Source organism: Pollachius pollachius (genome assembly GCF_949987615.1).
Source record: "Pollachius pollachius genome assembly, chromosome: 3".
Classification (NCBI taxonomy): Eukaryota; Metazoa; Chordata; class Actinopteri; order Gadiformes; family Gadidae; genus Pollachius; species Pollachius pollachius.
Genome location: NC_136936.1, coordinates 12594315 through 12622126, shown reverse-complemented (window position 1 = coordinate 12622126; position 27812 = coordinate 12594315). Strand labels below are relative to the sequence as shown.

Here is a 27812-nt window from a genome sequence, read left to right as displayed (position 1 = left end):
TGCTTTCAAATGCTCAGGACTCAGGAAAAAAGCAATGTGTGCGAAAATCTCCCCCATAGATTTGTTTATTGTTTTGGTTTCTCAGGAGTATAAACTGAGTCATTATCAAGAGACATGGCATTTGGGTATTACGTCAATCGAGTTTCACTGCCACGGACCTTATTATGCCTTACAATGTTTGTAGGGATTTTGTATGGTCGATAGTTTTACAGCATTCCTGTACACAGGCTGTTAACTGCTTTCTTTTCCAACCACGACCTGCGCTCCTTACTCGTTTGTTTAACGTCAGCGTCCTCTGCTGGCGGCACGGTGTACTATATGCGGGCGGAGCAACGTAGTCTTCCTACGGATCCATTGGAATTCACTGTCCGCTATTCAGCTCGGACTGAAGGAGGGAGGAAAGCGGCAAAGACGAGCAGATGTTAACTGGACTACAAAAGAGAACAAGCTGTAGTTAAGGCGGAAAACCTTCGATTCGTCTAATATGTGGCAGCCTGCGTCGGAGCGATTGCAGGTAAGCTACGGGTGTGTGTATTGCAGACACAGAGAGAGCGAGTGAGAGAGAGCAGTGGCAGAGAAACGTTTCATAGCTGTGTTCCCAGCAGTTGCAACCTACTGCTTTGGGTCTAGCCTGTAGACTTGCTCCGTTTGTTGCAGAATATAAAAATAGGCTACACGGCCTACCTTTGTACAAAGAATCTCCCTTTGTAACTGTGCACCAAACCTAGGAAATCTCCGCTCAGTGCAAGAAAACAATCGCTTTTGCATGGTCTGGATTCACGTCTCTCCTGCTGCCTCCCCTGATTATTTCAATCACTCGAAAAGTGTGCTACGTTAATGCGTTGAGGCTATGGTAGGGTTCCAATGCATGCAACTGTAGGACTATTACATTTCAGATCCCCCTTTTGAAATGCATATGGTGAATTCATGTACCCTGAATCGATTTTTTTGGGGGACACATGCCTGGTTAATCACCCTTAAAGTCCACATCGTATATAGCCTGTGAAAGTCATAGGCCTAAGGGCAGCGGTAGGCCCTGCATCTGTTGTCAAATGTTGTTGATGGGCCTATTAAGCGATCAAGGCTAAAGGCACTTTTGTGTTTTTTTTCTTTTATAATTCTGCTGGAATATGGCCAAAATCCCATTAACCCACACCGTGACGCCAATGACCTGTTTGGAAATAATAATAAAAAAAATGTTAATGACACGTAGTTTGATCTCCAGGGGCGAGGGGCAAGCCGTGCACCGAGCCCGGCTTCACGTCCTCTCAGGCGTAATGCTATCCAGATGTCAGGGTGTCGACTGCTTGCCAAGTGAACTTGCACAATCTACACTTGGGGTCTTGCCCAGGCGTCAAGAAGATAGAATCGCAAAAAAAAAAAAAACTCTTGGAAAATCCACAGATTCAAGTGACTCTAGTTAACACTTGATTACATCGCGCTAAACGCAGCGTTTAGCTGCAACCTAATTTCCAATGGAATGCGTGAATAGACCAATTATTTCCGTTTTATGTTTCACATTTTAACAATATCAAGCATCGGTAACATCCTCCTTTCAATTTTTTCCACTATAAGTGATTCAAGCCTTAAAAACAACCACGCCATTATTTGTGGGCCCTTTCTCCAGTCAGTGTGGGGTCCCTACCCTCTGCAGGGCCTCCTCCTAATCCATTCACTTCAAAAATGTTACGAAAGATGTTGACATGTTGCTCTCGCGCAGTGCTGCGGTGTGGACAACATCGAGCTAGCGCCGTTCTCTGTGAGAATGATGGAGCACAAATGAACAACTCTTGAAAATAGCAGACCACCTCAAAAATGTTGTTTATTGTTTCGTTTTGGCATATTGTGTTATAGACTACACCAAAACTCTGGAATCCTTCATAAATGTTCAGGCTGAATAGTCCCCCCCCCAATACTACATTATTTGACCTCTTATTTGAATAGGTTTCAATTAATAGCAACTGAGAGCAGCCATATTGCATATGCAAGACGGGAGACAGAGTTTTGTTGCCACAGAAGTGAATGGGCCATATCCATTTTTTTGGTCGTCATGGCAACAAGCATCCACTGTGAACCCTTTCAACAGATGTTGTCAGGCTTCACCTTTCTGTGCCAGAAATGGCATTTGGAAGTCATGATGTGTATAGCAGTATTGCCTACTTGTCTTATTTGTGTTCTTTTTAGTCTTATTTAACCATGGCGTCTTCTCTACAGTTTTCTCTCCTGTTTCCATAGCAACAAGAGAGACTATCATCCTCCCTCTGTTTTGTCACGGGCTACCTATTGCTTCACGTCTCCTTTTTATACTGACAGTATTAAATGTCTACAAATAGAATGTACTGGGAAAACAGGAAGTGTTGATGTTGGATTGCCTGTGCTCTCTTTTCGGCTTATGTCTATACATCACCGCCGCCGCCGCCACCACCACCATTACCACCACCACCACCACCACCACCACCACAGTCTGTATCTTCCTCACTTCCTCCCCTCCTCCTTCTTCTCTCTGACCACATCCCTCAATCAGTCTGAGAGGCTCACTGGCACTTTGCAACTGTATCAGTTCAATTGATTGCACAATGTGTGCTGATTCACAGACAGACAGACAGGGAGACGCAGAAAGAGACCGAAGCATGCAGACAGATGGAAGACCACGGTTCCTCTTTTAACATCTCCTTCTGACGGCAGCTTGTTCTGAGACAGAGGAGCTGTTTTTGCCCTGTGTGTGTGAACCTACAGACAAAGGGACCCATTTCTCTGTACAGAAATAGCCAGCTGAGGGACAGCATCAAACCGCCACCCCGGGTCTATCTCAGTTGACTGTCATTGTGTATACATGTGTCTGCTTGGCTGTTTGTGTCTCTCTGTCCTGGTTGGTTTTGCTCTATTTTCATTTGTTTAGTTTCACCGGCCCTCTTTGATTCTCTGGTGTTGTCTCCCCATTGGTCGGCTGAGTTTTTATTTTTTTCTTGTCTTTCTCTTTTTTCTTTACCTTTTGTCTGTCTCTGTTGGTCTTTGAGGGCAGACGGTGACCTCTTTGACATCAGGTACCAATGAGAAGAGCTGGCATAGTGTTTTCATGATTCCTTTTGCCTTTTACCAGTGCAGTGGCATACAGGGCTTTTCTGAAGGCTGTTGGTTTTGGCTCTGAATCCATAACACATTCACATAATGGTATAATGCAACAGTTTGAACCCTTTTTTTGTTGTTTAAACTTTTGAAACTACTTGATCACTTAATAACGTTGCTTGCTTTCTTTTTTAGTGAGTTTTATGTTTTGTTTTTATTGCTTCAGACATGGGAAATTGTTAATTTTGTTGGTTATAACATGATGGGGTGGTGCCATTTGGTTCTATCAACAAATTCATGATCCAGTGGATTCTGTAGATGTTCTCAGACACCTTATTTTCAGTGTTTTTCATGACTGCGCTTTTTATGTGTTGCTAAAATGGAGAAGCCAAGCTGCTCTTCCATGTCATTTGCCGGCAGATTTGATGTTTTCGGCTGTTGTGTTCTGCTCTCGTGTGGGCTCTTTAAAGATGTGGGGGTGGGTAAGCTGTTTGCGTCAAAGAGCTGGTGATTATTTTATTGCGAGCCGGAGATTGCCACCCCCAGGATCTTTTTGGGAAGTTTCTGTTTCATCAGGGCGCTTTTCCTGCCAACCCACCAATCACAGCTTTCCATCTTCTAACATCCCATTTGTGACATGGCTTACCCTCCAATCAAATGTCTGAAGAAACGAGCTTGTCCTTCTCTTCAGGGTCTGGCCCCTGAGACCTCCTACAGCCCGCGTCAGGGTGTGTAGACCTTTCAGACATGTTTCCTCTTGTAAACTTGAGGATCGGGGTAGGGGCAGGCAGTGAACACACATAAGGACTTCCCTGCCGTGTAGCTGCTTCCCATGCCTCAAGCATGCCATGACCTTGGTTGGATTGTACATATTGGTTGTACATTTCGTAGTGGTCCGTGTCCATCCTTTTACACATACGTTTATATGGGCACAATAATTTAGACCTACACTGTTTTATTTGGCAGGTCCTGCACTTTTTATATTGGTATAATGAATAATGACCAAGTCGCCGTCCAAGACTAAATAAAGAGATGGCCGTGCCTCCTCCTCTTTGTCTAAATGTCAACGTGCAGTGCAGCACAGAACTGGGTGCCTGCTCCGAAAAAGACAAGTGTGGACATCATGTTTCCCTAGAGATGTCAGTTGAGTTGAGCAAAGACAATAATAATAGTCTGGAATGTGTAAAGTTTCCCACAAATTGCATGAAAACCTAACTTTTCTTTGCCTAGAATGCAACTTGTCTTCGTAGGCAGACTAATAAATCTTAGCGGTTTGCTTGGAAATAGTTTTGCTTGGCCTTTCACATCTACTCTTTAGGGAATGTTTTGTCTTGTTGTGGATGCTAGCGTTTAGAAAGAATGTTGCCTCCTGTTGTTGGAGGGGATTGGGACAACAGTAGTGTCTGTTAATGTGTTCTTTCCATTCATCCAAATTTAACTAAGAAACAACAAGCAACATCTGCTACCGTACTCACAAGTTATGGGTTCCGTAGTAACCTATTCTGATTCCCTAGAAAAGTTGCCAGTCTTTTGACTGTTGCGTAACAGTGGCAATTTTTGTTACTAATTTTTATTTTATTTATTCGTTTGTTGTCAAACCAGTATTTTGGGTAACAGCACATACCTATTTCCAGAAAGACAAGCAGTTATCAAGCAAGTTATTTATTACTGTTGCAAATTGCAGGGGAGGGAATAGAACAGAGCAATGTCCTCTTGGTAAAGAACCAGGATTACAAATGAAAAACGAAGGCTGCAGGGACTGGGGAGCCTTGTCTTCCCATACCAACGCTTGGCAGATGTACCACATCTGGAACACAGCTTCGACCACTCTTTTATCTCTATGGTTCATCCATGTGTGTCTGGGAGTCTGCGTGTGTGTGTGAAAGTACAAAGTAAGTTTGTATGAGGACACATGTGCATTCATCAGGGTAATGTAACAACATCCGCATACCATTTGTTTGTTGTTTCGTTTTACATGAAGAACAGGAAGGGGCTTCGGCCATAATGACGCCATCTTTTTGTTATTTGTTGGAGAGTACAAGAAATGCTTAGAATAGTTGACATTAGTTTGTTACCAGACTAAAGGCTAGTGTGTATTATTAGTTACCATTTTAATCTGTGTAATGGAGTTAATTTGTGTCCTTCAAGTAATGCATTTTATGTTTCTTGCTGATTCTTGGTTGTGATTGAAGGCAAATTACATTTAAAAGTCTGGATGGCTGGTGGGTTGTCCTGGTGGGTGGGGTGGTATGCTATCTGCCAACAACTTAGCTTCTGCTTGACTTTACCGTGAGATTGACCCGAGACCCTACTCCCATGTAGAAAGTTCTCACTTCAGCGTGAGATAACAGCTGTCATGTCTGAATATCAACCTACATAATCAGATATAATGTCTCAAACTCAATGGTTAGCTTACGATGAAGGGCGATAATACTGCATTTAAGATGAATGTAAACATAGTCCTTGTGTTTGTGTTGTCTTGATGGTTTATTTTTCATCATTTTATAGTTCTGATATATAACTTATACCATTCAAAGTTGGATCAAGCTTTTAAAATGGCGGCTGATCTGTTAATAATGGTTACATTTTGATATTCTCCAATAAAGACTCAAATGCACAATATGTAGTTATATTTGCCTAAATGGACATTCCAGTCTCCAGTGATTTCCCGTTAAAAGGAGCATTACCTTGAATAATAGTTTTATCATTTCGACAATTTCGAGGCCACGTTCTCATTATTCTGTCTCTCTTTAGGCTCGAGATCTGGAAGGAATTTGGTCTGTTTGACAAATGTGGAAAAGTAGGGCCATGTTTTGACAGGTTTTGTATTGCAGTTAAATATAAAAATTGTATCCCTAGAGGAATCACAATGTTGCGTGTATTTAAACGAACTTGACTAAGACCGGAACATTCCTTGATATCACATGTAGATATTTTATGAAGATAAACAACTCAACTCAACATTGCACTGCATATAATAAAATTGGGCTATCAGTGTATTTAAGGAATATTTCTGAATGTGCTTTTTTCTAATCTTGCAGGACCAATGTTACTGACTTGTTGTTTTAACCCTGTACTTCTAGAGGGAGGGAGGAACCAGATCTTAATCTAGCAGGCATATAGGGGAAAACTTCTACATTTCAAGACGTCTGCCTGGCTATTAACTGATTGTCTGCTGCATCGGAAAGATGTGACCATTGTTTTGAAATGGCCCCTCTGAAAACCTCCAGTGTTGGATCTGGTGTTTGGAATTCAGGCATGAAAGCCGTATCAACACTGACACAGGATCCAAGACAGTTCTGCTGTGTAGTGGAGTGTGCCTTTCAGAAACACATGTTGCATTAAAGAATGAAATCCATCCAGGGATGTTGGCAAACGGTCCAGATGTTTACCAAACAGTGGAGGGATATACTTTCAGGGGCTTCTTTTTGCTGCTTCAAACGTTTTTATCCTGACGAGTATAGGTATGGTAAAACTATGTGAAAATTCTTCATAAAAAATGTGATAAACCTCAAGCCAAATAATGAATTCTGGAAGTCAATGGATAGACTGCCTCCACATTAGTCAAAATTTTGACTAAGTTCTTAAGTTCAGATTCTGTGGTGCTCATTCTTTCTAAAACAACAAATGGAGCTACCAACGACAGTATATTTATGAGTAGAAGTCTTACATTTAGTTTACGCGATAACATCAACAATAAAAAATAATAGCTATTTATATCGAGGGTATCCATTTGTTTCAAGGCTTGCCTCCAGGTTACACTCCCCACAGAGTTTGTAAAGCAATTTGTGTCCTACAGACCAGAAAACCACAACTACACAGCCACAATTACTGATACATTGCCACCATTTTACTAAATGCGGTTTTGGCCAAACCACCACTTCATCTCCCCCTTTTTATTTCAAAACACCATCAGAGAAGAAGAAATAAATGATGTGTCTGTGACGAAGGGCAAAAGTTGTTCATCATCAACAAGTCTTTTTGTTTTCTTGTGGAAGCCTCCGGCACTATCCAAAAGCTTTTAAATGTACGTACAAATAAATACATTCTTTACAGAATGCATAATTAAACACAAATCAAAAATGTAATTCAGTTGGTTGGATGCCAGTATCCCTGTACAGTAGTCATTCCCTCTTGGTAGGGGGTACACAGGGGCTGTATCACTGTCCCTGCACCCCCACCACCACCACCAAACTGCCTCCGCGACCGCAGGAATGTGTTGCGCTGCGTGGAGACCGTAAAGCGCTGACACAGAGGTCAGCGAGTATTACACACATGTGGCTTTACTTTCACAACTTCTTTGCCCTGTTAACTCCTCTTCTGCCCTCCTTTTGTGTTTTCCATCCTCCCACTGTGCCTCCTCACACACACGCACACCTTCCTGTTCTACTCCACCGCCACCCTTGCTCCCGCTCACTGTCTCACCTCTAACCTCCACCTTTTCCCCTCCCTTTTTATTCGTACTGTTTCTCTAAATGGTATTTTACGGTGAACGTGTATGCTGTCCTCTGCACCACTTTTAAAAGAATAAAATAATTTGATTGAGATGCGTCTCCCTAATTAAGAACTGTGATGCAATAGGTTCTTTGTGAACAAATTGAGACTAGTTTTTCAACGACATAGGTTTTACTTGAGGTTAGCTTTGAATGAATAAAGATAGTAATCCCTTGAAAATGCTTCCCATACCAGCAGGTGCAACCGTCATCAGAAAACTACATCAGCCCCTTAACCTTGACCCAACCATCCATTTTAAATGCTTTTCGCGGCTGTGACTTCCCCGCCGCCGTTCACTACGCAAGCCAGTCCCAAGACCATTGGACCCGGCAGACATACCCGAGGCCTTTTAATTTCTGCTGAAGCTGTGAAAGTCCAGACTTCTTAGCCGCTGCTCGGTTTTGTCTTGGTTATTCAGAGGAAGCCCAGAAATTCCTCTGCCTTGCGTCTAGCCGGGGCCAGACTGAACATGTGGTTGTGCTTGGCCAATTGGAGCTATAGGACCTGCTATTCTACACGGAGCCGGCCGCCCACAGGCCCACACCTCCTGTTGTCATTGCACTTCTTAAGCCAAGCTCCCTTTCATGTGCTCTCCAAGTGCAACCCATGGATTATGTTGGGCTTGGACTCTACACGTGGACATCACTTCTATTATTGTTATGAGTGGGAAACTGGCACTGCTTCTACTACTAGAAACGGTCCCATTCCAAAAATTCTTCTCCCAATAAACTGCTCTATATCCAATGGTGCTAGGCAGAAACTCTGAAAGTATGATTAGCCATTTCACGCATTTATTAACGTATATATCTTTCATGCAAGTTCCGGTTTCCTGTGCGCGCTCTCAAAGTTGCTCAATGCTTTACCAGGTCCAGAATAACACAAACCACTCCTTCTTTTTCATTGTCTTCCGGACACGATTCACATGTTTCCAGACTTAGTTGTGTTCTTTTCCAGAGCTGTTAAGCCACCCACAAGCTATTCCCGGGCTGCCCGGATTGACCTTCAGACCGTAGTTTAAACTCAACCCCGTCTTGTGTCCCTCAGCACTTCCAGACCATGCTGAAGACCAAGCTGAATGTGCTGACGCTGAGGAAGGAGCCGTTGCCCACGGTGATCTTCCATGAACCCGAGGCCATCGAGCTGTGCTCCACCAATCCGCACGCCAAGAGCAGGACTCACGCCGGATACAAGGTAGTATGCGCCGATGTTTCATTGCCAATGAAAACTGTTTTTACATTTGTTGATTGCTTTTAATTGATGGAAACGGTTGTCTGTGTCTATAAACTCATTTGTGTTAAACCTTATGTACTAGAGTTTGAGTTCCTTGAGGTTTAGCCAATGCGTTGTGTGAGTCACAGATTGCTTAATACTAAAACCAACACTTACAGAGCAACACATTGGCTTTGCTTTATAATTATTTTGGTGTGTGAGGGAACGAGGGAGTCTTCCGATGTGTGACTTTGAGAGTGTTATTCATTTTGTTTACAATCAAACCAAACATGCTCCAATAAAAGAAAATAGATTGTGTTGCATTGCAATACAGATATGTAGCCCAAGTGCAACCAACACTGTTGGGTTATGATGTCTGTGTGGTTGAATCACGGTGCCACCTAAGGGCACTTAGGGTGCCACCTAAGTGCCCTTAGGTGGGGTTTTACCATCAGAAAGAGTATAAACTTTGCTGTGGTGGATGGCTCTGGTTAGAAAGAAACATCTACTGAATCTACATGCATGGAGTTCATTGATATTTCAGCATTACATTTACTCATGAGATGGTCAGGTTTTATTCTGGCTATAAAGTATCTTTGGTGCAAGGGAATGGAAAAGACAATTGTTTATTTTATTTTTTATGTATGCTCCACCTTTTTTTGTGCATGGCCATACACTGGTTTCATCATGTCTTGAGTTTTGAAATTATCCATCAATTCATTTTAGTTCCTCATTTGGTCTTCGAAAAATTCCAGTATTTCGATTGCAATGACCTTTTCACCATTTGGGGTTTACACTATGTGCAATCATTTTAATTTTATCATGATCTCTACTTCCTTGACATCGTTGAGGGACGTGCATTCACATTAGAAAAAGGAACATGTCTTAGGCCCCGTCCACACGGAGACGATTTTTTGGTGAAACCACATAAGTCTTGTGCGTTTCGGCCGACCGTCCAGACGGAGCCGGCGAATCCGGTGCCCGAAACCGCACATTTCTGAAACCACCCTCGGAGGTGGTTTCAAATCTATCCGGACCTATGCGGTTTCGGGTTAGGATTCGTGTGGACGCCTGAAACGCAAACGATGACGTCATTAGCCCCCCACCAGCTGGGGAACGTCAGAGTTGCGTTTAATTTTTTATTTATTTTATTTGTATTATTTTTGTAGCTTTAAATGAAGCCCCTTGATGAATTTATTTACTAAATGTACATTAAAAAGTATTTCTGCTCAATTTAAAAGGTTGAATCTCCTCGTGACTGAATGTTTGTGCATCGCGCAGGCTGTATGCGCGCAGGCTTGATGCGCTCCTCTTTTTCCTGTTGAGAACCAGCGCCTTGAATATTTACTACAGCGTTTCTACAGCTCGATGCGGGTTCACAATGACTCCGTCTTTACGGAGATATTCCTGAACAGCATAAACGAAACCGGATCGTTTTCGCACGTTTCGGCTCCGTGCGGACGGGGGCTTAGTATTTATTGTATGGGACTCTGGGCTATCCCATGGTTTACAAATGTGCTAATGACATAACAAAGAAGTTATTTTGCATGTGGCTAACCCTTAAGTGGCTACCCCTGCCAGGTTTTCACGTCCCATGTACATCTCATAACCCCCTATATTGTTAATGTTACTTTATGTGTTGATTTCATCTTTTAGTACATACTTGTCATTTAAGTATGCTTTACCCAATCAATAAATGAAAGCAGAGGCATGGATTTATTAGGGTGTGCTCTATTGTGTCCGTTGGTGTGTTTATCAATACAATTTTAGCACCTAAACATGTTTAACAACGATATAAAATAAATTTGGCATTTCTCAAACGTCCTTGAAACACAGAATCACTTAGGTTAATAACCAACACCATATCTCAGAATATCTCAATATTTCTCCCTTTAAACTCATGTAAATAACCGTTTTGTGTGTGCACTGCTTCCTCCATTCCACTTTAACCGTTTTCAAACTGACCCAGATTGGCTGCTCACCCCACTCTGACTTCCTCCCTCCCTCTCTCCCTGGTGTGCCTTCTCCAGCTGTAAACCTCCTCATTGACAGGCAGGCAGGCAGGCAAGCAGATGAAAAGCCTGACTGAGTCTTGCTGTCCCCTTGCCAAAGCTAACAGCTAACATGGATGAAAGGCCACTTCTCACAGCCCTGCTTGGTCCATTGCCACCATAGAAGCCTTCCATTGAGTAGCCATTTGGATGGAAAATGAAGTCTAATTGTTAGTTTCCGGTTCAGTTAAATGTTCTATGTATATACTTACTACAAATGTACAACAGTGGTGCTACACAAAGATTTAATACACAATTCAGTTGTTGAGGGGTTTCCTGGAAGAGACTTAAGAGGATTTTTGTGAAAGGTTGACGGCAGGCTGGTAGGAGCTACGTGGCTCGTTCCACCATCCACAGTAGCTACGCATGAAAAGAGTAGAGACCCAAAATTGCTTCCACGCAGCAAAGGTAGGTCCAGATGCCATTCATTAGAAGGCCTTTGAGGGCAGGATGATAAATCCAACATGCGTGGGTGCAGATCTCGCCACTACCCTGAATAACTCTGGTGACCTGATCTGCTACAGGGAGCCAGCGGCGGGAGAAGTAGGGTGGCGTGACACTTGCATGCTCAAGTAGCTTGAACCAGTGGTGAGCTTGCTTCCTTCTGAATGATGAATGATTCTGAAGCGGACTTTAGCAGTAGCACCCACTGGTAAACCTGGCAGGGAAGCTGCATGAGCCTGGCCATGAGATGACAAACCTCGTAGTTGTGCCAAAACCGTCCTGACGGGAAGCACCTCATCTCCCTGCTCAGAGCGAATCCGAAAGGTCAGGGGGAAATTAAGCAACGTGGTAGCAAAAGATAGGTGGTTATCAATCATTACACCTATTTGACTCCATTACTGGGAAAACACAGCTGGTGTCGACGCTCTCGTCTCAAACAGACTGGTAGATACTGAAGTCTTTTTCCCTAATGAGTGATGAAGCCAGTGAGGACGTGAGATAAAGAAAGGGCTAAGAAGAGACCCTACAGGCACTTCTGATTGAAGTTATACATATATTTTTTAATAGTATGCTATGGTTAGGGTTAGTTGATACAAAACATGCATGTAGAAGCAGTTTGGCTTGGAGGAAGCTGAATTGAGGCTATTCTATTGATACACACAATGTGTGCTTCCTTTTTCCCGTGTAGATATGAAAGTATGAGCTCTGTCATAGCCTTGTGCAATTTCCTTTTATGCTACAAAGACGATTCTATTCACTTCATTGGAAAACATTGTTGTTTTTTTAAGGATCATTCCTATTACGTGCTCATCTCCTCTGCTCATATTCTGTGCTCATCTCCTCTGATGTTTTCTCTAATTGCAGGCATTTTAATTCTGTGCCTCGATTCTTAAAAAAATTGTAGACTAACCCAAGATGTGGTGTGTGTGTGTGTGTGTGTGTGTGGGTGTAGGTGTGTGTGCGCTCGTGACAGGCCCTGCTTGCATATTGCCTTTGATTTAACGTGTCTAATTATCGGGCTCGGATAGACCTACCCTAGATTACATAACGGCACGTTGGTAACGCTGGCGGCCCACTGAGTGTTGCCATGGTGATGGAGTGGCGCATAAAAGAGAGGCCGTGCTCCCCGGCTGGCACTGGCTTCTGCTTTTTTGAGCCAAGACGAGTCTCTGCCCCCCCCGTGTTGAGATTGACGAGTGTTTATGCCATGCGCATGAGCCTGCTCTGGAGTAGGACAGGGCTCACCTGAGCCACGCTGGGCCACCGAGTGCTGACACGTTTACTAGCCTTTGTCTGATGTATCCATGTCCTACAATGTGTCGGAGGATACCCCTGCAAATGGACGCCCATTGGTAGGTAAATGGATGTCCTGTGTCGGGAACCCCTTGTTTGTGAGTTGGGAATGGCCACTGATTTTGAACTAATTCTAGGTCGTTGTTTGTCGGCTTGTCTGGTTTGGCATTGAAATGCCTGATTGGTTCCCATACGTGCCGTGGTATGTTTTGGTTCAATTGGCATAAGAAAGCCGGTCTTGGCAGGGCTTTGTCTTATCTGCTACGCTGATGTCAATAGGTGTGTGTGTGTGTGTGTGTGTGTGTGTGTGTGTGTGTGTGTGTGTGTGTGTGTGTGTGTGTGTGTGTGTTAGGAGCTTCTTCTGGGTGGCGGTTTATTTTTAGGCCTTTCTTTGTGCAAGAGTGGGTTAAGCTTCTTGGACACTTTATTACACTTTATATATTAATAACCCTACGGTGTAGCCCATTTCATATACAACATCGCTCAATATAATGCCCATAAACATTGTTTTATTTTGAAGCCAAGTGGAAACCGGGGGTTCACTTAAACTTAAATTGGAAGTTCATTGAATAAAAATCACATTCTCTCTATAGCTGTTTCTCCTTTCTGGGCTACTTTAGAAACACGACAAGGGAAGATGGAGGGCTGCTTCTCAGAGGACTTGCTCCCTTTTTAGATATAAAGGGCAAAGGTAACGAAAACACAAGGATTCTTATATTCATGGCGTAATACAAAATTCAACCTACTGCACCTTTAAATCAATCGATTGTTCATAGCTTATCTTGGCTTTATGTAGCTTGCGATCCCCAGGGAGGCTAATCGTCTGGGTAGTCTGAGCTGCTGTTATAGAAGAAGTACTAAGCCACACGTAGTACTTATTCTGTCAGAGGTAGTGGTGGAGAGGGGATACTGCATCAGACTCTTCTGGAAGGTTCCGTGAATGGTCCTTTTTACACACACCAAGGTATTTCTGTCTTGGGGAATGACTTGAACAGACTACGACTCTGTTATATCACACACGCTCACACACACACACACACACACACTCTCTCTCTGGCTACGTCTTCCTCTTGCGGCCCAACACACAGCCACTTTAAACACACAAACACTTTAAACAAACACACACACACACACACACATACACACACACACACAGCGGTGGCGGCGGGGAAGAGAGCCAGCTGTACTGTGCTGATTCAATAAGGGCAGAGGAATGTTAACAACCTCCCAAGGAATGCGGCCGTCTCCATCTATCTAGAACTCTGGGGACAGAGGAGCAACAGGGCCTCCCGATTTGCAGCCCCTGGCCACTGGGGCTAGGGTCTCCACCACTACCACCATGCCTGGTGCTACCCTCACATCCCTGGTTCTACGCACACCAACAACCTTTCATGTCCTTTCAAAATTATCCTCTGCTGGTGCGCAGAGGATTCTTCAGGCCCTGGTTCTCATGCCACCTCCTCCACCTCTTTCTCCTCATCCCTCTCTTCCTTTCTCTGCTAGGAAAACCATCTGTTTAGTAAAGGGTGAGTCGGAAAACCGAGAATTTGAGAATCTTATTGTTCTGTCTGTCCTAAATGTCTTTGTGGAAAGAACAACACACACATTCCCAAAATATTCACCTAAACACATTGCCCATCTTCTTACACACACACACACACACACACACACACACACACACACACACACACACACACACCCACACACACACACACACACACACACACACACACACACACACACACACACAAACATGTCTGCCTGCCAAAATGCCTCTGCATGAGCACATTCAAACGTGCACAGAGGCTCTCCTACACGCAGCTTGAGGGACAGGCCAGGATGTTTCCTTCATTGTATTTCTCCCTGTCGGCCCACAGAATGCTGAGGTGCGGATGTTTTCCCCCCATGTGTCTCTCCATCGTCCTTTCATTTTTCTCTCTTGCATTTAAACTCTTTCTCTCTGACTCTAAGCAACTAGTTATTTAAAAGTATGGCCTGGATGTGTGTTTGGAGAATGATGCTGTTGAGGTTTAGAGACGTCCTACTATGCTACAGTGTCAGCGGCACGCTAGACAAAAGAAAATATACTCCATAACCTAACAAATGGTAATGCCGGCCACATGTTTCCCCACACATGCAAATGTTTATCCTTGTTTTTCTCCCCTCTCGCTAGCTCTGTCCTTTCCCTCTCTCCATCTTCTTCCTCCATCTTGCCTCAGTTTCTAGTCCTCATTTAAGCATGCATAAGTTCAAAGGATGTTTAATGGTTCAACACATGCGCACCCGTATAAAGGCACACACATACAAACCTGTCTAGTACCTTATGAATTTATTTTATATGAATAAGCAAGTGTATCCCTCTGGCTCTCTGTTCCCCTGCTGTGGATAGTGGTTCTCTTTGGCCCTCTGTATAGGTTCCTACTCTCCGGGTCCCGAGGCCCCCCCTCTCTCTTGGCCCTATGTCCTACCTCTGCTTGGCTTCACACAGAGCCAACACTGCCAGCCCAACATTATCACAGGTTAGCACTATTAGCAAATAGCTCAGGGAAAGGGAAAGGGATACGTTGTATGGTGCAGGTTAGAGACAGTGAATGAAATAATGGGAATGGACAACAGGACAGTAAGGGGGAGCAGAGGATATAAAAGATAAGAAGACAGGAGACCAGACAGGACGAAGTAGGGGGGAGGAACTTGGAGAATAGCCAGAAAAAAAAGAGGGAAGGAGATGAAACACATGGAAAGCTGGACAGAGGAGTGGATTTTGTATATTTCTGGAATGATTTAAGGCAAGCCAGCCAGCCATTATCAAAACTGCAGGCCTCGTGCAGATGGCTAATGTTTAGCCAGCCAAAGCAGCAGACAGACCACTCACTCTGAGCTGGAGTAGGCTAGATGGATGAAGAAGTTCATCTATTTGACTTTCAAGTGTGAGGTGTAGAAATGCACAAGCCAGAAAATCTTAGTACAATGTTTTGGTCCAAAAACATCCTGATCTTTACCCCTCATCCTTGTCATCAGCAATCATAATCTTTAATTATTATTGAGCATTACTGGAAAAGTTTTTTTTGTGTTTTTTTTTATTTTTGTTCTTGTTTTTTTGTATGAGCAACGCATCCATAATCTTTCCATTGCGGAAAATTGTATTTTGGAGAAAATTTCTTAATCTGCCACATCTTATATTCACATCACCATTCATTCAAAAGGGACACACAAACATTGACTCAATGTAGTCGAAAAATACCTAAATCAAATATACCGTAACTGACATTCTCTGTCAAACACAGGACAATAAAATAACATATAATCACATAGACAGTTTGTAATAGCTACCTTGCCTGTAGTGCAGGCAGCCATCAAATTCAATCCTCTTTATTTAATCCTGAAGTGTTGTTAAAAAGAACAGTTCTTAACACAAACTTGGAGGCAACATGAAAGTGCAGTGGGCCGTAGTGTTGGTCTAATAAAGCCAGACAAGGGGGACCCGGTAGAGTGCTATTACAATGTTGGTTCTCTTATTTATTAAGAGTGTTACTCTCCCCGAGGATACTCCGACGTCAACCTCTCGAGAAACAAACACACATGTTTTCTTTCTCTGCAGACCCCACTGTCCTAGACTCTACGTTAATATAATTCCTTTCCATGCTCTCATATTTGGGCCCTCCTCTCGTTCAACTGTCTCCTCTCTTTGTCCAGAGGAAACCTGTTTAGTTCATTTCATGGTTGCATTGTCTGACGCCAGCAGCAGTCAAAGAGCCCCCAGGAGGCTTTGGGGCGGAAATCTCCACAGCGTCTGATGGCTTTAGGTCAAAGGAAGGAGAAGACAGTCTGACAACAGACGGACACACAGACAGACATGGGGGCTCTAGACCCCCAGGATCTTTTTCACAGCACTGCCAAACTAAAACTTTTTAATGCAGTTATTCTTTCACTTAATGCTGACCTGGCATGACCTTTTTATTGTATTTATGTCTTGAAATTATGATCAAATTTCCGAACCTTAATTCCGCATGGGAGCTGGAGGGTGACTGAGATTGAAAAGGAATACGCACACATGAACAAAAGGTATTTTCCATGCCCCTTAACAGGGAGTGAAACCAAACCCAGATCATTCAGTTTCAACTATGAAAATAAGCAAACAGCGGAATCGGGTGAATAATTCAACCCGTAATTCAACATCAAAATAGTAGACACCAAGAAAGTGAATAAGCTCAACAGGGTTTATAAGTGGTGTATTCCTTTATCACACGATGAGATGTGCTTGATGCTGCGTCTTGGCATGGTCTTCGGACTGGCTTGCCGACTGATTAACCGAACGCCTTTTGGCTGTGACCGGGTGTCGTGTGGTCGATAGCTAACCGCATGCTTCCAGGCGTAGTGGGCTGGATGATGGATCTGGTGTAGAGGTTTTATGACCCACCTAGCAGCCATGGCTGATTGAGAACAGGCTTGAGGAGCCAGCACGTCTCTGACAGAGACTCATTCTTCTTTCCTGTTATGCTAACATTGTTTTTATACGTCGGCCCCAACGATGGCAGGGAGAGGGGACAGGAATGGAGTGGTGTATGTTTGGTGTAGCTCTTTTTCTTGCCAGACACCAAAGTGCTCACGCTAGGAAGAAAAGCAACAAAAGAACACAAAACACATGGTTGGATAAACTCGCCATGTCATTGCATGCTACCGGTCGGACTTAACTGAAACTTTGAGACTTATTGTATTGCTTTTGGTCCAGCATGTAGACTATTGGTGACATGCATATAATGACATTGTGACGTGAGCGTGTATCTCGTGACAATAAAAAGAACAATACCCCTTATTTACTGCTCTTTGGGTGGATAGATGAAGGACGGTCTGGTTTCGTCCGGAGTTTTTAGAGTCTCAAGAGAGGGACTCCTTCATAGAGTGAATGCAACCAGACTCTTCCTTATGAGTGGGTGTCATAGCCATTGATGGGTTAATACAACACTGAGGGCCTCTGGTTTGAGCCTGCATCCTCCTACTGGGTTGTCTCTGGATGCAACATGTCTTCATCCAAACAAGCGCTCCGCAATGTGCCGTTCTCCAGATGCAGTCTTGATTCAAGCTCAAATGCAATACAACATGAAAAGGTAGTGGAGATTTGCAGGAAATTCCATAACCAATGAAATGCATATGGTGTCTGACCAACGATGTGTTGAGTTTTTGTTCCAGAAACGTCCTGCTAATGAACATTTTGCTAACAAGCTAAAGTATTTTTACTCTCACGCGGTGCTTCTTTACAAATTGTGATCGGCTTACAATTTCTTTTTAGAGAAACTATGCACCCAGAAGTCAATGCAAAGGTTGGACACAAAAAGTCCATCTTAAGAACAGAACATGAACTGTGCGTTGGTCTGGTAGTGTAGCACTTGGCCTGAATTAGAAGTAATTATAAAAAGTGTGTGAAGTTGTTGTCACGCGCGCATGCTTTAGAGCTGTGATTACGGAATTAGCCAGCCAGGGTGCCTTTTTTACATGGGTGATGAGAGAATTGAAACATTCATTGTGGCCGCTTGTTTTAAGGTCGGTGTGTGTAATTTCTCACTCTTAATCTTTCTCTTTGTTTGTTGGATTATGTCTGGGCTATTTCAAGTTCCGCTGTGGTAACTTTAATACATATTAACACTGCTGGATACAACCGTTACTTAAACTTAATTACACTTTGGCTCATGGTTCCTCACTGTTCTGTAAGAGAAAAAACGTACAGGCTACCACGTCAAATCCGTACCATGGGGTACCTTCTCTCACGTGCCCTAGATCTGGATTGTGAAGATCAATGAGCTATTTCAAATTCCTGCCTCAAAGCTGTTGAGGTTTTTACTGTTTTATAATCATCAACATATGTCTCATTGTAAAAGTTGTGCTAAATCCTACACATGACTAACGCTTGACTGAGTGGGTGGCTGACCAGGGACACAGTGACTCAACAACAGTTTTTTGTGCACTCCCGTCAAAGATCCTATTCATTCGGTCTTGGCCTGGGACGAAGGCAGGTAGACGTGGAGGTTGCAGACTGACCCGACTCGCTTGGAGCAGAGACATTCTTTTTGATCGTGTGATCGTCCAAGTCGACAAGCAGGATCCATTAGTTTCCTTTTTCACCCCGGTGGATTTCACATTAATTTCTACTTCACCGTCCTCCCTACCAGTATTATGATGGAATATACTGTATCACTCCTGATCATTACACTTGTCCTTAAGGTATTCCCCTCCACTATAGTAAACACAGACAGTCAAAGAATTTTGGCTCCTACCTATGTACTTTCATAAAGCCATAAAGAGCACTGTGTGGAGAACTCACACAAATCATCCATTATGCCTGGATCTCTTAAGTCGCAAGCCGGCTTTCATTCACTTAGAATAGATTTGAACTCTTTCTCACTCCTCTTGTCTGCTCTCCATCTTTTCCTCTTCTGCTTCCTGGTTTTCAGTGTGACTACGTATCATTAAAATGGTATTCTACAATGCTGGCTAGCATTCACCGTGTTTTCTCTATTTATAGGAATTTGTGGCCAACATATCTGTCTAGGATCTTTTTATATTCAATCCAAAGCAGACAAGAATCTGACTTTCATTTGGCAGGGGACCATCGCCCATGTTCCTTCACGTCGTTCTCCTGCAAGCCTCTCTGCTCACAAGCCTGTTTGTCTGTTTTGTCGTCCTCCCCTCCATCCAGGTGAACTACCTGGGCAAGGTGACCATCACCGGGACCCAGTTCCTGTCGGGTTGCACGGAGTCGGCGGTGACGGGGCTGGTGGAGCGCCGAGGGCGGGCCCCGACGCAAGGCTCCAACGCCCTGTTGGAAATCCGGCCCTTCCAGGTGCGCCTCCACCACCTGGACGACCACAACGAGGCCTCGGTAACCATGGACACGTACCAGGTGGCGCGGATAGCCTACTGCACGGCGGACCACGGCGTGCGACCCAACGTGTTCGCCTGGATCTACCGGGAGATCAGCGACGACCTGTCGTTCCAGATGCACTGCCACGCCGTGGAGTGCCAGAGCAAGCTGGAGGCCAAGAAGCTGGCCCACTCCATGATGGAGGCCTTCCGCAAGACATTCCACAGCATGCGCAGCGACGGGCGGATCCACAAGAGCGGCTCCTCGGACGACTTTGCGGAGGATTCCTCCATCGCAGAGGACATCACCCCTGACGATGGTTGAAGAAGAAGAAGAAGAGCGACCCCCCCCCCCCCCCCCCCCCCCCCACACACACACACACACACACACACACACACACACACACACACACACACACACACACACACACACACACACACACACACACACACACACACACACACACACACACACATCCCCCAAACCCTACCCAAACACAAGGGGGGGGTGACTGGATACATGTAAGAGACCATCTCTGTCTTTGATTGTCCCTTACACGTTTTCTTTCTTTTTAAGTATCTTAATACGGAGTATGTATGTAAAGGAGTTGTTTCTATTTTTTTTTAACTAAACTAAATTAAGTGGGCCTTAATAAAACGGGTTTGGCATAAATCATTGCTTATTAGTAGGTAACCCTCCAGTCTAAATGGGTCCTTGAAGCACCAGCCCGATATAGTATGGCCATAAGAGATTTGCCTGACTATTAAGATTCTGGTCCTCCACCACTGTCCTGTCTCTGACGTAGGTCATGGTTCTTAAGCTTTTTTAGACCGAGACTAGATTACATTTTGTCCTTCTTTTGAGTAAGGGGAAAAATGAAAGAAATGACAGCGATATGTCTTCCTTAGGGAGACACATAATATACTTTGTTTCATCCGTTAGTTTGTCCCGTTTTTAGTCCTGGCTCACATAAAAAAAAACACATTCAATTTTTTTGTAGATTACTACCATAATAGTATATGTGTCCTTATTGTAGAAAATGAGGATGTGGAAAAACACATTTGGTTGTTGTCACTACGGTACTTTCTAGGTGTCGGTGGATTGTGTTGCTCTCATCTAAAGACCAGAACAGCGGGACTTTTACCTGTGTCTGAGTGCTTTTAAAGGGTTGATTAAAAAGAAAAAAAAAGATTTTTAAAATACAGAGAATATGTACAGGGTGTACGTCTATGAGAAGACATTGCTGATATTTTAGCTAAGTTTTATATGATTGGAAGTTCTCATTAGGCCATACGACCGGGCCTGATGTCAACAAACCGAGTCACCTTGATCACTCCCATCTGATGTGGTGTGACTGTGCTGGCTGGCGGCAGGCTGTGTCCCTTGCCTGTCGATACTTGTGCCTCACACTTTATTCTCACTGTAGGTTGGCGTCTCATAGTCGTGTTCCAATCTATCGTGCGAGTGTGTGCGAATGCATCCACACGCGTGCCAACATTTGACAGTATTTGTGTCTAAGTGTATTTGCTTAGTCCCAGTGTGTATGAATGTACACAAGAGTGTTTTGTAGGAGAGGGCCGAGTTTTAAAGAAAGAGGGAGGTAGGCTGGGGGAGAAGACCAAGCTAGGTACGGGGAGGAGGAGCAAACTATGTGTGGCCTGATAATGATCAAAGTGTATCAGAGCTGTCCTGCAGCGTCCAGTTCTGATGCCTCAGCTGACATTGTTTTAACTTTGAAGATGGTACCACGACCAGTTGCCAAATATATCATGATTTCCAGGATTTTTTTTATTTTCTGTAAACCTTAAATCGTTACGTGAATATGAGATATCACAGAGACGGAAGTTATTTAGGACCCCTAGAACTCAGCCGTCCAACAGAATGCCTGAAGCTTCCTGGCCTCTGCTGAATGTATGATAAGTCCAATGTGCTGCAAGCTCCTCCCCGCCTCTCCAGTTACTCCATTCCTTGATATCTCCTAGCTGGAACAATGGAACATGGTTCTCTGCTGTGGCCACGGCTCAGGCTTTTACACTCACACAAGCAGACAAATGCAACAGAGGGGCTCCACCACATGTGTAGGCTTCTTGACTGCGTCTGGGAGCAATCTCACATAGACTCATTCTCCCCTGGTGCAAAAATTCAACTGAATGACCCGAGTGGCCATTTTGATAGAGGCAGATGAAGGCGCTCAGGTCCAACAGAGCCTCTGCCTTCTCCTAGCTTGACCGTCAAACATGCTGGACTCTCTTGAGTGGGAGAAAAATTGGGTTTGTGACTCGGCAGAATGATCAGATGGCTTTGGTCAGTACATATATAAATATATAAATACATATATATATATATATATATATATAAATTTACATTGTATTTGAAACTCACTCAATAAGCTTATGTAAATACAAATGTATCAATTTCCAAATATAGGCTAACAGCATAATTGTTGACAGCTATTTTGAATAAAATGTGGAGAATCAACCATCCTACGATACAGAAACAGTGTTATTAAGCCTACTGTGAATATCTGGCCAGCCTGGTAATTGCTGTGCGTGTGTGTGCGTGTATGATGTTGGATTACATCATAATGTGCGTGTGTCTGAGGGGTGAGTTATTGTCCGGAGGGGGGGTACATGTGGCGGGGTATCTATACGTGGCCTGCAACTGATGAAGGCCAGAAGGGGAGAGAGTGTTTATAAAACTGTAGATTACTGTGTCCTGTCTGTCTGAACGCTCAGACGTGCTTTAAATGTTTTACAGAAAAAAATGTTACCATAAGTGTTTTCTATACAGTGTTTGCAAAAGATCAAGAAACAATTACATATAAACTATTTACCAAGACCAATTTATAACTGTGTGGATTTTTTTTCTCACTTCCCCCCCATCCCCCCATTCACAACTGTGAATTTTACATGCTTAAACACGCTTGATTTGTTTCACCCTGATGGAAACTTAATGAGGGCACAATGGTGATTCTGGCTGTTGGTGGAAAGATAAATTAAAAACTTGCTGCGCTAGTTTGAGACCACAGACCACACAGCCTTGACCCGGATCCAAACCACATATCATACAGGACTCGTTTTTCCAGTAGGCCTATAAACAGGTGTGTAGTTAAGCCTCCATTGTTGCCAAATTCTGGTTTTACTAAAATCAACTGAACAAAAAATATTGAAGCATATTTTCAAAAAAATTGAAACATGTCAAATAAAATGTAGGCCTCTTTTCCCGGTTCTCTTTTCTCATTTTTTTGCATCATGTATGTGCATGTGAAGTGCTCTCACTTTCAGTAGTTTATCCTGTCATGATTTTCTATTCTTTCTAGGTTGGCTTTGGCGTGTCTTCATTTATTAGCATTTTAAATTTCATATTTTAGACCAGTCACCTCCTTCTTTTCATCTCAGTGTGCTTATGCCACTAATATGGTAATTACTACACCCCATCATTTTGAAGGTCTGAGCTCACACATTTGCAGGCAAAATGGATGCTACACATTTACTTTAGATGTGTAGAATGAGAACAGTGCCTCCCTCTGGCAGGAAGACTACAACATAAACTTCATCAACTTAAATAATAATCTTGAAGTTGATAATAACATTTATCAATCAACAAATCAAAGATGTGTTGATTTTACTAGATCCATAATTTCAAGGTCAAATACCAGTATTTGATCCTGAAATTAGTATGCCGCTTAAAATTAGTTCTGTCAGAAATATCTCTATAACTTTTGCCTTTGGCTTTAAAATGTCACACAATATAATTTATCTTTATTTCTACCCATGAAGGTAACTGACAACCAAACCACAGTTCACTTAGAGTGACCCGAGAAACCATCCCTTCAAAGCCCTCAATTAATGCTTATCCCGCTAGCGCTATCTTCAGGTCCCTGTGCAAACGGTGGCCCTCCAACGGGTTCTTACGTCTGTGACCCACTTCCAGCAGCAGCTTGCTAGCACAGTGAGGCCAATGAGGGGGTTCTCGGAGTGGGGAGCATGAGCCGACAATCAGCCGTAGTGGCGTCAGTCCACAGGTCAGCCAGTTAGCTCACAATACCACTGTGTTCCCGGTCCAGCTGGCATGGCCTGCCTTCCTCCCACTCTTCCTCCTCCTCCTCACACCTCCTCACACCCCCATGGTGCCAGGCAGCAGACTAGGTCAGGGTCCCCGGCTTGGGAAATACGCGGCCCTCAGCTCGACTTCTTTATCTCAAAGCCTTTCTCGTCACGCCACCTCTCTGACAGTCATGGGGCGAGAGATGTGTGATGCTGATTTGAAGCATCACATTCAGACACAAAACAAGCAATACGTATGATAGAAGCAAATACACTGACTTGTATGTGATTACTTCTCTTCTTCCACCCACTTTAATGTCTCTCTTTACTGTTTTTTCTATAAAGGCACACAAGCCTATTCAAATATAATTAAAACAATTGTATCTATTGACTATAGGCGTGTTGTATCAGCCTAATACTCTGAATGTAGCCATATAAAATGACATATGACGTATGAAAAGTGATAGTGTAGAAGAAGTTCTGCATGTCATACTGCTGGAAACGGTTCCCAGAGTTTTCATGGCAGTTACACTTGTCTGCAGGTGAGGAAGTGTTGTGAGCCATGCAGGTTCAAGGTTCAGGGATAGTGCATGAATAAGGAGAACAAAGACTCCTAGAATTTAATAATTAAATATGATGCAAGGGGTTGAAACAGCTATGAGTTCATGAGTGCAGAATGTAAAGATTATGAAGGGCGCTGTTTCCACATAGAAAGACGAATGTGACGTCTGCGTGCAGTTATTTATTTTCCAGACCAGATCCAAAGTCAAAGTGTGGAACGTGAGTCTCTGACACACAGAGCATTTCCTGTGATGTTTTCCAGATGCCAGTTTCCAAGCTCATCTGTGAGGTGATTGGTGCATAAAGCCTTTGTATCGTATACAATCGATGCTATGATAAAAGGTAAGATATCAGCAAAATAACCTCCAATCTCATATCTTGTTTCTGGTGTGAGGCTTTACCCCGACTCTAGCAGACGATCCTATCCACAGAAAGAACAACACAGACTGTTATAAACAAATCAATCGCTGCACAGTGGCCCCTGGGGGGACAGGAAATGCCTGAACTCTGATCCATGAAGTTCTGGCTTGTCAGGGAGACAAGATGAGAGCCCAACAGGTTGGGGCAGATCCCATGGGCATGTCAGGGAGGGCCTCCTGCAAAGATGGCTTAAGTACTGTTTGCTACCAGTTTTACTTTGTTCCCCCCCCCCCCATAGCCCAACTACCATAAATGTTTTGGGAAACACCTGTTTTTGTTTAAAGTTCAATATAATGGAAATTCCAAAAGAAATGAACGGATGGATGAACACAAGGCAAACTATTTGGCAGTTTGTTGCACTTCGCTAGTGAAGGCCGTGACGCGAATGAGATGTCTGAGTTTGAGTTATTGGAGTTATATGGAGATGAAAAGAATGTGGCCAAGAAAAATGAGACATGGAGAGAAAGAGAGAGGAATGTGGAAATGGCGGGAACGGCAAGGGTCGTGGAACGACGCAACGGCCAAAGAATGGAAGATCCAGGGAAAAGTTCACTAAATACAAATCTGTAGTGGAGGGAGGCCTACAGAGAGAATATGGCCTATAGGCGGTACCAGTAGCATATTACCTCCAGATACTGATGGTTTATTACCATCAGACTGGTAATAAACAACTGACTTCAGAACCAAACAGCCAAACAGTGTTGGAAGATTAAGTGCACCCAACCACACACACACACACACACACACACACACAAACTCTCTCTCACATACACATACACACACAAACTCTCTCTCTCTCTCTCTCTCTCTCTCTCTCTCACACACACACACACACACACACACACACACACACACACACACACACACACACACACACACACACACACACCCCACACACACAGACACACACACACACAGAAAAAAATAGATAAACACAGACATAAACACAGAACACAGACTGGATTTGATTAATATGATTTTCATTTGATGAAGTGCATTTAATTTCCAATTGCAATTCGTCAGCTTGCACTATTGGCACAGGGGTTCCTGCCGTAACATTCAACAGGAATGTGTTTCTTTGTCAACTATACTAAAGCAGCACAGATTCATATTTTGTCCACATGGTGTCATCATAGCTCCGGTCTTGGCCACGCTGTTCCAGCATGAGCAACATTTTAACGATTTACGAGCATCAACAACAATCTGTCCCTTCTTGACATTTGTACCCTACAGTTCAAAAAGACGTACATAAAATGTTTGTCTTTTTTAAATGTTTTATATTTAGTATAAAATATTGTTTAACAACAACAATCAACGTTTTATAAATGTATTTTGAATAGCTAGCCTATTCAAACTTCAGACTGGCAGACTTGTGAACTCAAGAATGGCATCTGAACATTTTACTTGACTGGAGATATTTGTTCTAGGCAGACATGAATACTGTATATTTATTGACTTCAAGGTCTGATGAAATATTTAGGATATGCTACAAAGGGCAGGGTAGACCTGACTTCATGAGGTTTTAGAAGTAGAATATGCTATTGGATTAAATTACCTTGTAGATACGTATGTATATGTTGCCATCAAGCCCAACTATTTACAAACCCTCAACATTTAATTATTTCATTTATGAGTGCGTTACATAATAAAAAATGTGATCTTATAACCATATTTTGCTGCTAGTAGCATTAAGATCAGATTTTATTTACTAGCTATAGAATATGAGGCCACATGGCATATCTTTAAAGCTCTGGCAGCAAAGAGGTATCAGCATTGCATTCCCTCACCATGGAGGGACATGTTTTGGCTCACTAACAACACACGCTCTTGTGTAACCCAAACCACAGCTTCATACCCATGACATTTACAGCCAGCACCATCTGGATCAGTGGGTATATGTGAGATATACCTCTGCAGAGGCTCTGCTAGACCAGAGGATCAGGGTCTTCTAAACTCTTCTCTGAAGAAAGACGGGTGACGGAGCAGATCCAAGCCAGTCTAACGACTTGGTCCATCTGATTGCATAATGCTGCCAATCTCCCATGGAGATCTGAGTGAACGTCCATCTAATTACACCTATGTGTCACATGTGAGTGTGTGTGTATCTGTGTGTGTGTGTGTGTGTGTGTGTGTGTGTGTGTGTGTGTGTGTGTGTGTGCGTCTGTGTTTGTGGTTGTGTGCACAAGCTTTGTATCCTTAATCCCGGCCTGAAAATGGATTTGGGCATTTCCCATCAGCGATAGGATCGCCTTACTTAATCCATAGCTTTCAAGAGTTGCCTGGCTCCCTTGCTATTTTAAAGAAAGTCTTAGGCAGAGAGCAGACCACATGACGTGGTGGCCTTTCTGGGTTATGACTTACACCTTTACCAAGAAGAAAATACATACAATCCAAAATAAAAACCCATACAGGGTAATAGGAGATTACTAGTACAGTACACTAAACCACTAAAAGACTTTTAACAAGCTAACCAGTTACTTGCCTGCATCTCACACAGCCTTTCACCATATTCTCATTCAACATGTAGAAACAGATTGACTTTCAAGACCGGTAATATATTTTAGAGGATACTTTCCTTTTTACTCCAATTCCAATAATAGGAAATAAGAATCGGGATCATGTTAGGGGAGCGATAGCTGCTGGACCCAAGAGCAGAACACAGAGACAGGACAGGAGTTGGAGTGAAGGTGAACAGGTTTATTTGGGGTAACCAGGAGTGAGGCAGGGGGCAGGTTGGAGAGTGGGGCGCATCAGGCTTGAGGGAGTGAAGCAGGCAGGCTGGAGGTGTAGATCCAAAAAACCATAGGCAAACAAAGGTGAGGCACGAGATTTCAGCAGGAGAAACAACTAGAAAGTGTTTATACTGGAGCCAGGTTTGAATAACTACCACGGTATATCAAAGTACGATCTGCCGACGACTACAGGGAAACCATGTGTATTTGAAGGGGAGTTGATGAGCTGATGCAGGCCAGGTGTGACAGACAGGGGGTGTGGCCGACACAGGGGGAGAACACACAGCACCACAACTGTGGCCATGACAGATCAAACAACTTGCCGTTTTTGTTGAGGTTTGATGGTCTCACAGATTCTAGTTCTTGGGTTTCCTCCTAGTTAGCCTCTTATAGTTTTGTGAAGGGTATGGGCCTGTGTGTATTGCTAAGCCTTCTACACATGTGCGGCTTGTCTGCACATGTGTGCTGCAGTCTTAAAGGCGGTAAAAGGCGGCAGCGATAAACTCACACAAAGCTGGTCAGATACCAAACGAAGAGTCCATCAACTTTGATCTTTGGAATCTAATTTTAGCCCATTCTTGATATTCTTTCTCTGAACTCATTACGCACATGATTGGTCAACTTCCAGTGGCATATGACC

General features: G+C 43.5%; 1 protein-coding gene across 1 annotated transcript; it reads left to right on the top strand.

The window, feature by feature from the left end:
* Nucleotides 1-360: 360 nt before the first annotated feature.
* On the top strand, nt 361-19737 carry pid1 (phosphotyrosine interaction domain containing 1; the record flags this gene model as incomplete). Its single annotated transcript, XM_079731668.1, has 3 exons — nt 361-514; nt 8605-8751; nt 19249-19737. The coding sequence occupies exons 1-3, from the start codon at nt 485-487 to the stop codon at nt 19735-19737; spliced, it is 666 nt and encodes a 221-aa protein (XP_079587794.1). The 5' UTR covers nt 361-484.
* Between the last annotated feature and the right edge of the window lie 8075 nt (nt 19738-27812).